Here is a 16,512-nt window from a genome sequence, read left to right as displayed (position 1 = left end):
CGTCAAGCAGCCCTCCCTTGCATCAGTTTCTTGAAAGCGCACACAATGCACAATTTCTCTGCTAGACAAAAACACACAACTGACAAGGGCTTCAAGGCTGTAACAGCGCAAAACACAGGAGCACACAGGAGTGAACAGTGACTCCTTTCACGTCATGACCTCCCCACATGTTCCGTCGGCCTGTGTTTGTGTGCGCGGGGCTGTTCTCAGACGGGGCCCCAGATTACAGAGCCGAGACAAAACAGTCTTATCACGGCGAGAGACAAAAGTCTGGTGCCCGACTGATATCCAGTCAATGACACAGCACACACGGACCCATAAAACCAGAGAATCAAAAGTTCATTCAGGTTTTAAATAACGCTTTGCAATTTTAATGCATTTGCAGTTTTTCTTGTGGGTGTGCAGGGTAAAAATACCAGAAGAGCCATCGTTGCATTCTCACTTTTCTAACTGCCATGTGTGTGTGGGGGGAGAGAAATATTGAGATCCATTTGCAACCATCAATTCACCTTGATGGAAAGGCCCAGTTGAAGCTGAGGCAGATGTAGAGGAAGTTGCCATGGTGACCACAGCAGAGGGGAGGGGTTTCCCTGAGGAGGTGAGAGACTTGCGGCCGCCCCTCGGTCCCACCGTGTGACCTCCACCGCTGTTCTTCTTGTTCTTCACCTCAGTCGCAGCCTTGACGCTGTCTGCAGCCAAGGCGTCCTTGGAACTGCTGCCAGAGTGAGAAGACGACACTTCCTGAAAGTTGGCGTTGGTAAAACGTGCTGCGCTGTCATCTAATCGCTTCTGCGAAGACGCTTGCAGAGAGGAGACACCTCCCCCTGAATTGCCACTGTTATAGGTCTGTAAGAAGGTTAAAAAAATAAATAAATGAATAGGGAGGGAGGGAGAGAGAGAGAATGATGGGAGAAAAAAAAAGGATATTGGGAGAAAAAGGGAGGACAAGAAAATCAAAACAGCGGAACAGGAAGGGAAATTATCAAAAACACGGCCAAATGAAAAAGATGAGTGAAAAATACATCAAGGCCACAGGATGTTTTAGGGATATAAGAGTTTAACAAAGATAAATCAAGGTAAGCCACTCTGACTCTAATATTTAATCACATGTTACTAATCACCAAAACAAAGGAGGGGTGCTCTCACCTTCTCTGGGACCATGATGTTCGGAAGGATGAGGGAGGGGGACATGTCCATGGAGGTTTTCTTGTGTTTCGGTTTGTGCCGGTCTCGCTCCTTATGTTTCTAATTGAAATTGGAGGGGAGGGAAGAGAAAACAGATGAGTGAAGGTTTTCAGCACGTGAGTGAATGGAGGAAAGAAATAAGGACAAAGCCAGAAAAAAGAACCTTAGTTCTTTGGATATTTGAAACACTAGGAAAAGACTAAAAATGGCAAGAAGAAAAAAAAAAAAAAAAGATTATGGGGACATTTTAGACCATTGTTTAAAAGTGCTTGGCGGAAAAGCTAATGTATGAGATGGGATGTAAGCACCTAAGTGGAGGAGACCGAGTCGGCGTGCATGTGTGTTCAGTGAAGAGAGGCAGAGAAAGAAGCCGCAGTGCATTTCAAAGACTCAATCTGAGATGAAAGCCTGGCGATCCACAAAAAACAAAGAGAGTGATGGAAGAGAGATAAAAGGGGACCAGGAGGCAACAACAATTTAGCATGCTGCGGTAAAGAGCTGAGCATTGCGCTCGTGCTGATGCGTGCAAGGTCTTGTCGCTTCACCCAATCATATCCTTTTTCTTGGGCCATCACAGCTCAATTTACACCCTCACAAACCTGCGCACACACCGCCACCCCTCTCTCGCACCCTTGAGGTGGTGGCTGGGTGCCAGTGCATTTACACCTCACATGCACGCCCCGCGCCCTGACACTTTTCTGTACGTGCGTACTAGCAGACGTAGCCTCACGTGCGTGCACTCGCGCACACGCACACTCTTGGAGGTATATGGTGAAAATACGCAGCGATCCTGAGAGACGACGTGGGACTCGACATGCTCGGGATGTTCGATGTCACAACAACACCGAAACACCATAATCGGCCCCTCCCCCTTCTCTTCCCCACCCGGGGTTTCGCTGAGGACTGATTGCGAGACGGATTGTGACAGTTTAGCCAGACTTCCTCTGCGAGTGGCAGTTAACAGACATCACCAGCCGAATCAGTAGATTGCAGCTCCAGTGCGACATCTCCGCACGCCAGCTTCCGTTAATGCTAACCGTTAATGAGGTTAGGACTTCTGCTGGTTTCTGTATTTCAGAGGATGTGTTGAAGCTTAAAACAGGTTCCAGTCCTGACTATTTTCATTAACTCCCTAACTTCTATTAGTTGGAGTAGTTAAAAACAGATTCAACTACATTTTCAGTATCACATGTCACAGCTTTTTACCAAGGCTTTATATCTTCAGACATAAGATCACCTCTGAATTTTTCATTTGAGTTTTGTAACTTGAAATGCTCTTTTGAGAAACACAGTTTTTTAAAAACTGCTCTTTTGGCCAAACACTGTTTATGGGGTTTAGTAATATTTAATAATAATAATTAATAATTCCAGTCTCATTTCCATAAGGGCCCCTCATTTGGGCTTATATTTACAGGAAACAAATTAACCACCATTTATTAATCAATAAGTCAGCTATATTTTATCACAACTGATGCTGGTTCATTGGCCATTTTTCCAGTTATCAACCAGCTGTTTGCAACTACCCTGAAGAAATGTGCTTTAGCTCTCACACTGGCTATAAAGAGTGCGAAAACAAACAGAAATACAGGGTAGAGGTAGCGATTTAAAACAGACAACAAATGATCCACGCTGCTTCTGCCGCAACACAAAGATGTTACGATTATGGCAAGAGGGAGAGTGACGGAGAGAAAGAGGTCAATTCTTTGGGATTCCCTTTTTGTTTTTCATTAACATTCCAGGGGTAGGTGTTGATGGACAGAGCCTGAGCCGAGAGGGTCGGATAACACACACACACACACACACACACACACACACACACACACACACACACACACACACTTACACACACACACACACACACACACACACACACACACACACACACACACACACACACACACACACACACACACACACACACACACACACACACACACACACACACACACACACAGAGCACTGGGCGTGGGAAACACAACAAATGCACAATGTTACCCTGACACACTCTTATCAATCAGGTCAATTGATTATACAGGCAGAGACAAAGCCTTTCAGCATGTTCTGTCCCCTCTTTCTCTAACGCTGACCGCTGGCAGCCTGATCATTTGACATGTCCGAGAGGGCTTTGAGACTGTGTGGGGTAAATATGAGTGGTGGCGGGTAATGATGAGTGCATCTATTTATCAACAAACCCCTGAACAATGAACAATTCAGCAGTGGGCAGAAATCCTCTCCGTCTATGTCGAATGCTGATCACGTGCCCCCGAAGAGAGAGATTCACTTTTAAAGACACTTTTCCTTCTGTCTCTTCACAGTTTGCAGAATACAAGCACAGAAACCTCCATTCCCTTGTTCGCTACATCTATGTGTATTGAAATTCAGACTCTATTATTAATATGTATCAATTCATCTGACTTCATTTCACATACATTTTTCATTTCTTCAAATTACTTCTGTTTTCCAATCAACAGTCTGTAATTATTCAACATTTAATCATGTTAAATTTGATTATCTACACTACAGTTTTAAATAAAAAGCTCACTACCCAATTTGTTTCAGTACAGCTACGTTAAAACAAACAGCCCTATGAGGCGCACACATTTTGGCACTTTTCGTTGCTGTAACGCGCATAACAAGTATTAATGCATTAATTAATTATTTAAAATGTAACATGTTATCGTTTTATTTAATATAGAAAATGCCGGTACCAATTATGGGAAGAGAAACTATTGTCTGCTAATAATTTGATGTAGTTTCATATTTTATGGCTTCACAATTCAGCACAACAGCCTCAGGAGGACATCGTCTTGGGGGGGGTTGGGGGCAAACGGGGAGGGAGCAGGGGGTGAGGAGAAGCGAGAGAAGACGGGCAGAAAGAGAGGAACAGGAAGTACAGGGGAAAATAATCCGGCCTGGCCTAGCAGGAATTCCCCTGTGCAGTTTCCTGCAGGATTTCTGACCAGCCATTGTGTGTGTATGGATGTGTGTGTTTCCTGCGGGCCTTTTCTATGCGGCCAGCGTGGGGGATCTTGGCTGACTGCAGGGTCTAGCATGAGGTGGGTATACATCTGAGCCTCCAAACCACATAACAAAGGCATGTGAACGCACACACACTCACAAATCTGAGCATACTGATCTCTGACCCAGGAATGGGGATGGTGTGTTTATGTGCGCATGTGTGCAAGAGAGCAAGGAGGGGGGATACTCTAATGCTAATAAGGCAGTATTAACAAAAGCCAGGGCAGTAAGACCGAGTAGTACGTGGCCAAACACACACACACAAAATGTGCCATACAATTCTAATTCTGATGCCACAAATTTCTACAAGTTAACACAATTAAATTAGATTCTCTTTTCCCCCCTCTGTATTAAAAAAAACAAAAAAATAAAACAAAACAACAACAGGAGAAAAGTGAAAATTCAAAGCATCAAAAAGCGCTTGCAGCACACCGTCACTAACATAATCTACCGAGCTGATTTTCTCTAACATGCATTCATTAATTCTCCGGTATGCATTCTTGAAACACTTACGGGGGTTTCAAGATTAAACACAATGACGTATATTTAAATAAATTCTTTCCTTTTCTGCTTTTACCTTCAGAGAAAAATAACTTTTGGATTGGCACTTATATTTCCACAGCTCCACAGCTCATTTACTTTTCTGTTGATACAGACTTTAAATATGAACCAGTTTAAGTTAATAGTTATAATTGGACACTGAAATCATTTTTTCCACATCTAAAAAGTCCAAAGTTCACAGTCTTTGATGCAGAAACTAAATGTGTGCGCTTCAGGCTCTCCCGGCAATGAAAACTGCTTTAGGATATAAAATTATTGTTATTCTGGAACAATATCTGCTCTTCATCTGTGCAGTGGTGTTAGATAACCCCGATTAAAAACGTGAAACAATCAACTGGCTGAAGCACCTTTAAACTCCTTTCATTCATGTCAGATAGTGATTCTGTGGTGAGCTGACAGGCTGAGATGGCCTTGCCTAAAGTATTTTCAGTCATGCACACATAAACACAACAGCTTTAAGTGTCTGAGTATGTTAAGCATTTGTTCTTGTTTGTTTTATCCAATGAGTCCTTCACCAACACCGACACCATCGAGCAGCAGGAGTCGTTGTTTTGATAAATCACTGCGGACTGCTAAACTCTTCCCAGTGATAAGCACAATCAAAGATGCGAGGATAAATCCACAGTTAAAGCACTATCATAACAGGACATGGATCTGGAGAGTTTAGAGGGAATGATAATAAAATCTATACAACTTTAAAAAGGGCAGATAAACTGTTTATTGAATATTTAAGTAAATTTTATTGTGCTATTAAACTGTAAATATTTAAATATCTTACTGACAGTTTTTTGTTTCAACTGCAGACAAACACACCAAGTTCATTTCTTCAACAACAACAAACAAACAAAAAGTAAAATTGATGACTTGACACAGACTGAAAAATCCAGATTTCACACAGCCTGTGATTACATGTTCAACTAACAGCCGTGAGTTATTAAGTCACACTAATCTCACATTCATTAAAGTTGTTATCACTGGTAGGCACAGAGGAGCTCAGCCACCCCAGCTGCCTGATCTCTGAAATACAATTTCATCACTCAATAGGACATCAGCTTCAACTAATTTGGTGATTTTAAAAGACATGCTTAGAGAAATAGTAGAAAACAGTGATGAGTTTTTAGATATGACAAAAAAAAAAGAAATACATTTTACAGTCAAGCTCAGACGCTATTAAAAAAAATCAAATCCATGAGTTTTTCTTCAGAGAAGCACTGATTAAAAATGAAGAAAAAATACCAAGTCCATTCCTTTCAAGGCCATCAGTCATCCATTTCAATGGAAAATGTAGCTAGGGTTTTAATCATTTTCATCATGTAGTAATACAAACATAATAGTACAACAGACTTAATTTTGAGCTCAAATTTGGTATGTTGGAGCTTTTAGAGAAAAGGGGAGATAATGGGGTTATTTTAAAAACACTACCTGCACAGCTGTGTACTTAGCTGTATGTGTATTAGGCTCTTTGAAAATATATAAATAAACAGCTATTAAAAAAACAAAAAAAACAACAGTGTGTAGGGGATAGCACCCCCATACCAGTGGTATTTAAAAAACAAAAAACATTGGTTTTTCTTCCTTTTAGAAATATATTAAAGGGAAAACAAAACATTTTCTGATTTTATTACACCAACTTTTATGTAAAAAACAAACCTATAGGACAGCCAATCCGACAGATCAATATGCAACACGACTACACTGACCCTCCACAAAGCTTCGTCTCATTTGCCTTCTGCTTGTCCACAAATTGCTCTGCAAACTCATACGCGTTAAAAGCACGTAATATGAGCGAGGCCTTTTTATTTTCTGGGACATCTGGATAGAAATAGCTAAAAATAAATGAATAAAACTACATTTCAAGTTTTTCGTAAATGCAATTCTCCAACATTCATTTTAACTGCTGCTCAAAGTTTATACTGTGTATCTGCCTGTACCTCCACAGTGTGAGCATGTAACAATGAGCGCGTATGTTTCTGATGGAGCCACAATCGTGGGTGGGAGGCATAGAGAGGGTAAGATCTTAAGGCTGTCTTACCTTCTTGTCCGTGTCTGGGGGTCTATCCATACACTGAGTGGAAGAGTCACTTAAGCTTTGAGACCTACTACCCCGGCCCCTGCTCCTTCGCTAAAAGGTAAAGAGGAACTCCAAGTTACTGGATGAAGTCCACAGACAGAAGGCCAAAAGAAGGCCCCAAAAAAACCTCTTATATTGAAAAATAAAATAAATATAATAAACTGAAAAGGATAAATAAATTCTGACTGAACTCAGGGACAAGTCAAAATTCAAAGATCATTAAAAAAACATTAATGAGCATTGCATATAAAATATAAAAATGGCAGTTATAGGAGCAAGCTTAGTGACAGAGGCAAAAAAAAGCAAAACAAAACCCCCAAAAAGGCCAATACGGCCAAAAATAAATAAATTTCAAAAATTACATTTAAGGCCATTAATTTCACGGTAACAGATAACAAAGTCAAGCAAGTGTAGGAAATTACTACTCCATAGTAGGAAAACAATTGGTTTTTCTTAGTGGGCAATAGTAAAGATCTTAACTACAAGTAAAGTTGTATTTATGTTGATTTCAAGCTTCTTTGCCTGAACTAGTATTAAAGTGACTTCCTGGTACATATTTGGAGTCTTGCTATTAATCTCAGCCTCGGCCAGATTGCTGTCGCTGCCCTCAAATAACAGCCACACCACTCAAAGACAGATCTTTAACCAGGAACTGTGCTGCCTTAGGCATTATATGTTAAACTGACACTCAGAAGCAACTATTGAACCTTCTTCTCTTCTACAATACAAGGCTCGACCCTAAAGCAGAATTGAGAGCTCATCATTTCCTTCACCAAATTACTTCTGCAATAATCTTTTCTGACTAAAACCCGGGTTCAAGGCTAGTAACAGTAAAAGTTTTGCAGCGACCATCACCCGTGTGCCAGAAATGCCCAACCGTGCATTTACAATCCTCAAATACAGAAAGAAATAAATTCACACAACCTGAAGTAAATGTCTCTTTAATCAAGACTAAAGCTGGATAATCCAAGTTTCCAATTAAATTTAGATACTCAGTGATTCAACTGAAAATATGTAGCTAACATGGTGTAAATATCCATCAAGCGCCATTTTATGAAATCCATTCAGCTTTCTCCATCAATGTTTCTCTCTCATACATTCCTGTCATCCATACAGTGCCAGGTTAATGACATTATGCCCCACCATCCAAAGTAATTTATAAGCGATCAATGTAACAGCATGAGTCTTTCCATCGGCATTTGTTAACACTGCAAAATGTGTGTGCACGTGTGTTTGCGTTGACACCACAAAGCCTGCCTTCTCGTTCCATCCCACCATTGTTCCACAAATCATAATAGTTCATTCCTGTTTTTCACATTTGCTTTTCTCCCCCCAGCTGATGCAGAGGTGTGCATGCAAAACTGGTGGCACCACGAGTAATCTCTGGATACACATCCACCGAGTATCCAGATGTTACATTTTTGTCTTCATATGCCCTTTCATAGCTCTTTTGTGTCACTAAATTCTGCTTGATGGTGACATGTAGCTGGCCAGTGTGTAGAGGCCCGCCTTCGTGTGATTTTCTGTGTAACAGGCCAATAATATCTATCGGGATTTTATTTTTCCATTTTTAATGCAGCTTTTTTCTTGGCATAGCCCAACCCACAGCCAATGAAGCTGCTGTTGAGTCTGTTTACAAAGTAGAATGTTTATTAGGCCAAACACACTAAAATATGTCAATTCTGATATAGTCAGAAACAAATGTTGCTATGCCAACCAAACCCAGACAGGTTAGACTACCTCTCCTAGATAAGCTACTGTTTTGGTTGTTCGGCTTTGACATGCAAACTGCCGACTGTATGTAAAATTTGTATTGACATCACAACAACGAAGACTTTTGATACAGTGTTAATCAGTTTAGTGTCAACTCCAAGGAAATGGTAACATTTAAAAAGCCAGCAATAGAGTTCAATAGGCTCAGCGAGCTAAAAAATGTAAAAACATCTTTTTCCCCACTAGTGCTACGTTTCACCAACTACTAAAAATAAAGCATCTGTCCTGAAAGGCCACAAGGGTAGCTCCTTACTAAAAGTAACACTGACAATTGCTTGCCTTGTGAAAATGGGGCTAGGCAGTCTTTGGTCACAATCAAGGCTGTAGTTAGTGTTGATGAAGCGCAGATGAACATGTTTACTGAGACTTTGGATGTCTACAACACTGAGTGAACTGCTTTCATGTGTTTTTATTATACCTGTCTCTTTTCCTATATCTTGTCTTTGACATATGCTCTCTGTGAAATAATGAAAGATAATAATTAAAACACTAAAACTAACACTGAAACTAACAAAAACTAAACTGAAATGAGAAGATGCCCTCTGGAAACGAACTGAAACTACACTGAATTGAAAACAAGAAGTCATATTACACAATTAATATAGCAACGACTATCCCCGTTTGACCCTACAGTAAAATACAGGCTCAAAGGGCCCCAGCAACTGCAAAGCCAGTCCACTGTAGCCAGTGCTTCCTTTGGACAAACAGATGAGGAAGTGGAGGGTGCGATGGGAGAACGGATAACGCTAGATGGAGTGAGACAGATAGAGGGGAAGGAAAAGGTGAAAAAAGAAGAAAGCTGTGAGACTGAGGGAAGAGTCTTTGAAAGTTGCAGGAAGCTGGCTAAAGGGAGGGGGGCAACTTGAAAGTTTGGAAAAGAAAAAAGGAGGAGAAAGATGTGACAAAAAAAGCATTAAGGAGAAGGACACAGTTATGAGAGGGGAGATGGGGATAGAAGAAAAATAGCAAAGAAAAGATTATGTACAATTCACAAAAGTAGAGATAAAAGAACGGCATTTCTCACTGTGCTGAAAGTAAACCAGTAATTGTGTGATGTGTGTGTTATGTCTACATGCTTATCACCAATCGTAGTTAGTGGAACGGAAAACACATTCTCATCCACATTGTTAAAACAGACACAATAGGCAAGTTATCTCTGGAAAATGACAAAAATCTGAGAGTACACTTACCAATTTGCTGTGATGGTATTTGCAATATCCACAGTATTTGACATTGTCTGCATCTGATCCCTGTTCCTCACATAACAATCCTGCAAACTGGGCACTGTGGTGGAGAGTAGTGGGGGGAAATTCAGACAGTCGACAAAAAAAATTATGATTTGTACACGAAGAAGAGGAATACTGGTTTGGACAAGATGAAGAAATATTTATTAAAATAAGAGAAGAAGAAAAAGAGGAAAATAAAAGGTCTACTTCCTTTTTCTAAAACAGGGCTACTGTCATTTCTGTTACATCACCCAGAGATACTGAAACAACGTTCATCGTGATTGTGCCTCATTGCACAAACTTTGAATAACGTTTTCAAAGTGTTTGAATAACGACTCAGATTGTAGCAGTGCATAATTACTTGGAGAAAACAATGCAGATTCAGTGCAGTACTACACTAATAATTGTGAGTAACTAGAAACTTATCCAAATACACACAAGCTTGACATCCCAGAGCTACATTACCAGCAGCACAATATGAAATTAGCTCATTTTGAGATGTGGAGTTCTGGAGTTTAGAAACTCCCGCTGCATGTTTTGCAGGACGTAATCCAATTTATTAGCTAGTTAGCATCCCATTAAGGAACAGTATGGATGCAAAACCCAGCTGCTATCACTTCTTCAACTTCTTAACCCAACCTCATTTCCTGGACTTGTGACAGCAAAGACCCTGCTGGAAACTGAGGATGTGTAGCCTCTCCTGGAAATTACCACAGAGGCTAGCTGTTGGATGATTTCTATGAGTAGCATTGGTGGCAATGCTACACAGCTGCTCCAATGTAAATGTGAAATATCCATTAGAATATGCACTCTGTAAGAACAGAACTACTTCTTCCTTTCATTTTGGACTGATAGGCAAGTTAAGTGCTTTAGTAAGTCCCTACTGCCTCTTGAAAAACAAAGTGGTATTACCAAAGAGTACTACTGCTAGCCGGTTAGCATTAGAGCCCAACATATCGATACATCGGCCAATACTAGCTGTTTGCAGATATAGTGGTATTGGCATTTATAATGGTCGATAAATGCGCTCAGCTCTTAAACTAATGTAAGACAAGCAATCATAGCAAACTACCATTAAAGGTCATGTTGGCAATATTAACATTTAAAGTTACTCAATATATATTTTCTTGCATGCTATTTTTTTTTTTTTTTGCCCAGTGCTGTCAGCATTAAAAGCTAGAGGTCTTAAAAGCGAGTGAACAGCTGAAGAAACAAAGTGTGTCTTTGTCAAGTGAGGTTAATGCGATGCGAGTCTCACCATGTGACATGGAAGGCCTGTCTGCAGCCATGTTTGTTGCAGGTCATACAGGCTCCAGTGGCTGCTTTACTCTCTCTCCCCTGGTCCTCACAGATATAACATGTCTGTACACGCAAACATACAGTTAGGGAAACCCATTTCAATTTAAACACATAAGCCATTTTCACACATGTACTTCAGATGATTGGACATTAAATGGACTTTCCATTGCCAGAGCGACAGCAGAAGGTCTATGTAATTATTCAGAGATTTCACAGGGACTGATCTGGGCCATGTGAAGTGCCTCCTGCACGATCTACCCAGGCGCTCCACCTCACTTAAGGGAATATTTCCAGTAGTGAGAAAACGTATGACACACACAATTCCCTGTTGGGTGCTACAAATGAGAAACGGCAACTTCAGACAACGCCTGGACTCGGTTCTCCTGACATTATCCCAACCAGAGTGCACGTGTGAAAACGGCTGGACTTAATTACTCACAGTATGACATTATACATCTGTTTTTGTAAAGTCTAAGAGCATAGATACATTTGTTACCTTATTGTAGCGCTCATGTGGCACAGACTGGAGTACTATGGGCTCCATAGTTGACACATTAGCAAACTCCACCTCAGGTATGTAAAGGGCACAAACCACATGGGCCCAGCCTGTAAAGATACACAAAGAAGACTTATCAGACCCTCTACGTCTACCAGATATAGGTTCAAAGGTCATTTGTGGTAACATTTCACAGTTTACAAGTAGAAATGTTAACCGCCTGCAAAAGTCCTCAAAAGTAATAAAATGTGAGCGAAGTTCATTTTGTCAGTTTCAAGTTTTCCCAATATAGTAAAGCTTTACGTGGGAAGTGGACACAGTAAACCCAGAGGACAAACACTATTTCATCTGATGGTCAATCACAAAATTGACTTTTCTTTTATTTGTTTTTTAATGGTTGAAACTAAAAGCCCAAACCAACACAGCCACTGTGGGCCCTTCCCAATCACCATGCTGAATCTAGAGGTGGGAATACCCCATGATATGATGTTACACTACAATACTTTACTTACAATGTGACAGTATTTCAATTATTACCATTTTGTGCTATGCTTAGTATTGCAATCATTTATCACCTGTTTTAAACAGCAAATTATGTCAACAAAGTTCAACTTTAAGGTTATCCCCTAGTTGAAGCTACATTATATATAAATCATCTCCTTTAAAGCTGTGCAGTGTCACACAAACCTAAAAATGTAACTTTAGGGTTGCTGATAAGTCAGTGTGAACCTCACCTCTTGGAGTTTCGATCTAGAATCTCAAATGCTTTAATTTGTAAATTGGTGGTCATCGACCTAAGCAGCCATTCACTGAGCCTTAACACATGCACAGCTTCCTGTCAGTGAAGACAAACTGGGGGCAGCAGAATGACAGTGAGGCATAGGCATGGTGGAGTGGCAGCAGAATTGACGACGAGCTGAGGAGGAGTTGGAGGAGGTGAACAGGAGGTCAGATGGAGGTGGGAGTCTCCTGCTACACTGGAGGTGTCTGTTTTTCCCCCCATAGCGGAAACAAAAACAGGCTTAAACTTACAGTTGAACCCCTGACCTGCCTTTGACCTGGTGAGCGGGACAGGGGGAGGAGGGCAGAGGGCGGGACACAGGGGGGGGAGCGAGTGTAAAATGGGGGCATGTTGTTGTTTTGAAGTCCCTCCAAGAATCTGGAAGAGGCCTATAAAACAGGACTATAAAACTGGCACAACCTTCCTCCTCAAACTCAGCGTTCGCACTTTAATCCCACAAGAACCGAACAAAGCATCGTTTTACCAACATCTGTGACGTCAAGAAGTTAACAGAGTCCACCGTGCTGAGACAAAAGTTAAAAATGAGGCAAAGGGCTGCGAGCTTCTGATAATGGCTTATTAGCTCCTTTGATAAACACTTGAAACATTAGGAGCCATGTGGTCTCTGCTGTCACAGTACAGTTATAAACTTTACAATGACGCTCCAAATCAACACCTGAAGTTTTCAAACTGCTGCCTCGAGTTTAACATGTCTTACAACCAACCTGTGAGAACCAAATGTGTTTCAATCGGGTCCCAATTAAATATATGAAGACAGATGATGATTGAAAATGATCATCTTTAACCTTAAGCTGTAAAATGGAGACCGGGAAGACGGATAAAGACTGAATTTCTGCCTTTCTATGCTATTCCTTTTTTCTCGGTCTGCTATATGTTAACATGATGGATCAAATACCCATTTCAGAACTTGCTCTGCTTTATTACGGTCCCACCTGAAACAACAACTACCACCACACAGATCAACAAGTGAAGAGGAACTGATGAGCGGAGTAACAGAGTTGGGGAAAAGATTGTGAAAGAAAAATGGGAGGAAAAACGAGGGAGAGAGGGGTCATGGGAAGGGTAAAATAAAAGAGAAAGTAGTAAAATGGTGTGTGTTAGTGTTGTCCTGATGCCTCCCTGCAGGCCTGGACACAATCCCACAGCTGTGCCTCTCTCAGCCTGACTCAAACACACACACACACACACACACACACACACACACACACACACACACACACACACACACACACACACACACACACACACACACACACGCACGCACGCACGCACGCACGCACGCACGCACGCACGCACGCACAGAGAATATTTACAGTCTCCAACAAGCTGACCTCCCAATGAACCCAGTGTGGAGACTCCTCACAGGCTACGCACTATACCCATCCTGTCCCGCCCCCCCATAAACATACACACACTGACACACCCTCATAAAACATGGACTGGCAAGGACGCTACAGAGGCAGCACATACAACAAACAGCAACATAACTCTCCCAGCATGCTTACAGCCCTTAAACTTGCTGGTGACATGCAATTAATGACAAAATCCACAAGAGGTTAACCACAGATGGCAGCATGTATGAGTGTGTGTGCGCAGCTGAGAAGAAGCATACCTCCGTTGTCCGTCCTCTTGAGCGCTCCATCTTTGTGGGGACAGAGCTCGCACCTCTGTGGGTAAAGACGAAACATCATGTCAGAAACAAGAGGTCAACCTCATGTGCTTGCTCGAGGTATGACAAATATGAGTGTAAGTGAGAGGAGCTGGCCTGTCGCCCGGACTTGGGCACACGGCCAGAAACTCTCTGGGAAAACACCCTCGCTACCTGCCACCTAAGGTTGTGTTTCATCCAAGTGCATGTACTCAGTTGCAGCGGAAAACTTAATTTACTTATTAATCCAATTAAAGCATCGCAAATCCTTTAGCAGTAAATGGCATATGAAATAGACCTGAGCTGTTACTTTGCTTCAAATCTGGCAATGTGTTGCCATAAAATAACGATCAAAGGTAATCCTTTTACTCTGTTTCACTTAAATAAAGCTTGGCATAACAATTATTCACTACATTACAGTGGGGCAAAAAAGTATTTAGTCAGCCACCGATTGTGCAAGTTCCCCCACCTAAAATGATGACAGAGGTCAGTAATTTGCACCAGAGGTACACTTCAACTGTGAGAGACAGAATGTGAAAAAAAAAAATCCATGAATCCACATGGTAGGATTTGTAAAGAATTTATTCGTAAATCAGGGTGGAAAATGAGTATTTGGTCAATAACAAAAATACAACTCAATACTTTGTAACATAACCTTTGTTGGCAATAACAGAGGTCAAATGTTTACTATAGGTCTTTACCAGGTTTGCACACACAGTAGCTGGTATTTTGGCCCATTCCTCCATGCAGATCTTCTCGAGAGCAGTGATGTTTTGGGGCTGTCGCCGAGCAACACGGACTTTCAACTCCCGCCACAGATTTTCTATGGGGTTGAGGTCTGGAGACTGGCTAGGCCACTCCAGGACTTTCAAATGCTTCTTACGGAGCCACTCCTTTGTTGCCCGGGCGGTGTGTTTTGGATCATTGTCATGTTGGAAGACCCAGCCTCGTTTCATCTTCAAAGTTCTCACTGATGGAAGGAGGTTTTGGCTCAAAATCTCACGATACATGGCCCCATTCATTCTGTCCTTAACACGGATCAGTCGTCCTGTCCCCTTGGCAGAAAAACAGCCCCATAGCATGATGTTTCCACCCCCATGCTTCACAGTAGGTATGGTGTTCTTGGGATGCAACTCAGTATTCTTCTTCCTCCAAACACGACGAGTTGAGTTTATACCAAAAAGTTCTACTTTGGTTTCATCTGACCACATGACATTCTCCCAATCCTCTGCTGTATCATCCATGTGCTCTCTGGCAAACTTCAGACGGGCCTGGACATGCACTGGCTTCAGCAGCGGAACACGTCTGGCACTGCGGGATTTGATTCCCTGCCGTTGTAGTGTGTTACTGATGGTGACCTTTGTTACTTTGGTCCCAGCTCTCTGCAGGTCATTCACCAGGTCCCCCCGTGTGGTTCTGGGATCTTTGCTCACCGTTCTCATGATCATTTTGACCCCACGGGATGAGATCTTGCGTGGAGCCCCAGATCGAGGGAGATTATCAGTGGTCTTGTATGTCTTCCATTTTCTGATGATTGCTCCCACAGTTGATTTTTTCACACCAAGCTGCTTGCCTATTGTAGATTCACTCTTCCCAGTCTGGTGCAGGTCTACAATACTTTTCCTGGTGTCCTTCGAAAGCTCTTTGGCCTTGGCCATGGCGGAGTTTGGAGTCTGACTGTTTGAGGCTGTGGACAGGTGTCTTTTATACAGATGATGAGTTCAAACAGGTGCCATTCATACAGGTAACGAGTGGGGGACAGAAAACCTTCTTACAGAAGACGTTACAGGTCTGTGAGAGCCAGAGATTTTCCTTGTTTGAGGTGACCAAATACTTATTTTCCACCCTGATTTACGAATAAATTCTTTACAAATCCTACCATGTGAATTCATGGATTTTTTTTCCACATTTTGTCTCTCACAGTTGAAGTGTACCTCTGGTGCAAATTACTGACCTCTGTCATCATTTTAAGTGGGGGAACTTGCACAATCGGTGGCTGACTAAATACTTTTTTGCCCCACTGTACATGCAATTTTTTTACTAAGTTTATAAATCAGACATGGAGTTTAGGAGTCTGAACCACACACCGACTTTTCTAGCAAAGTTGGAGACACAAAAATCATGGTCATTTAGTAAATGACCCATCAACTTCAAGGTAAAGTTTTTGTACACACAGAGACTGTTACAAATGCACTTAGGTAACCCATTGAGGGTGATCCTAGCAAACTAAGCATTTTTAACATGACAGCAGAGTACAGCAAGTTATTGTCAGATTTCTTCTATTCCTCCATTAGTTCCACGAGTTAAAAGAAAAGCAGTTTGCCATCATGATAAATATCAGCAAAAGTATATTTGCTTTTCACACATGAATAGAGAAAGTAGGCAGATCATTCCAGCACCTGTGTCAACAGCAACATGAAGTTAATCTTGGAC

The 16,512-nt window shown here is 41.6% G+C and overlaps 1 protein-coding gene across 3 annotated transcripts in view; it reads right to left on the bottom strand.

Annotated features, from left to right (window-relative positions):
- Positions 1–16,512, bottom strand: part of mllt10 (MLLT10 histone lysine methyltransferase DOT1L cofactor) — a 51,960-nt gene that overhangs the window by 21,607 nt on the left and 13,841 nt on the right. For 2 of the 3 annotated variants that reach the window (XM_080865191.1, XM_080865192.1), the window contains exons 3-9: positions 14,044–14,098; positions 11,630–11,739; positions 11,093–11,196; positions 9,799–9,892; positions 6,797–6,886; positions 1,147–1,245; positions 510–846 (exon numbers count right to left, since the gene is read on the bottom strand). In XM_080865191.1, coding sequence (XP_080721317.1) covers positions 510–846; positions 1,147–1,245; positions 6,797–6,886; positions 9,799–9,892; positions 11,093–11,196; positions 11,630–11,739; positions 14,044–14,098 — 889 coding nt within the window. The remainder of the gene's footprint in view (positions 1–509; positions 847–1,146; positions 1,246–6,796; positions 6,887–9,798; positions 9,893–11,092; positions 11,197–11,629; positions 11,740–14,043; positions 14,099–16,512) is intronic. The other variant, XM_080865193.1, reaches the window with a different exon arrangement.

This window comes from Rhamphochromis sp. 'chilingali', assembly GCF_963969265.1.
Source record: "Rhamphochromis sp. 'chilingali' genome assembly, chromosome: 18".
Taxonomy (NCBI): Eukaryota; Metazoa; Chordata; class Actinopteri; order Cichliformes; family Cichlidae; genus Rhamphochromis; species Rhamphochromis sp. 'chilingali'.
This window is presented reverse-complemented; position numbering and strand designations above follow the sequence as displayed.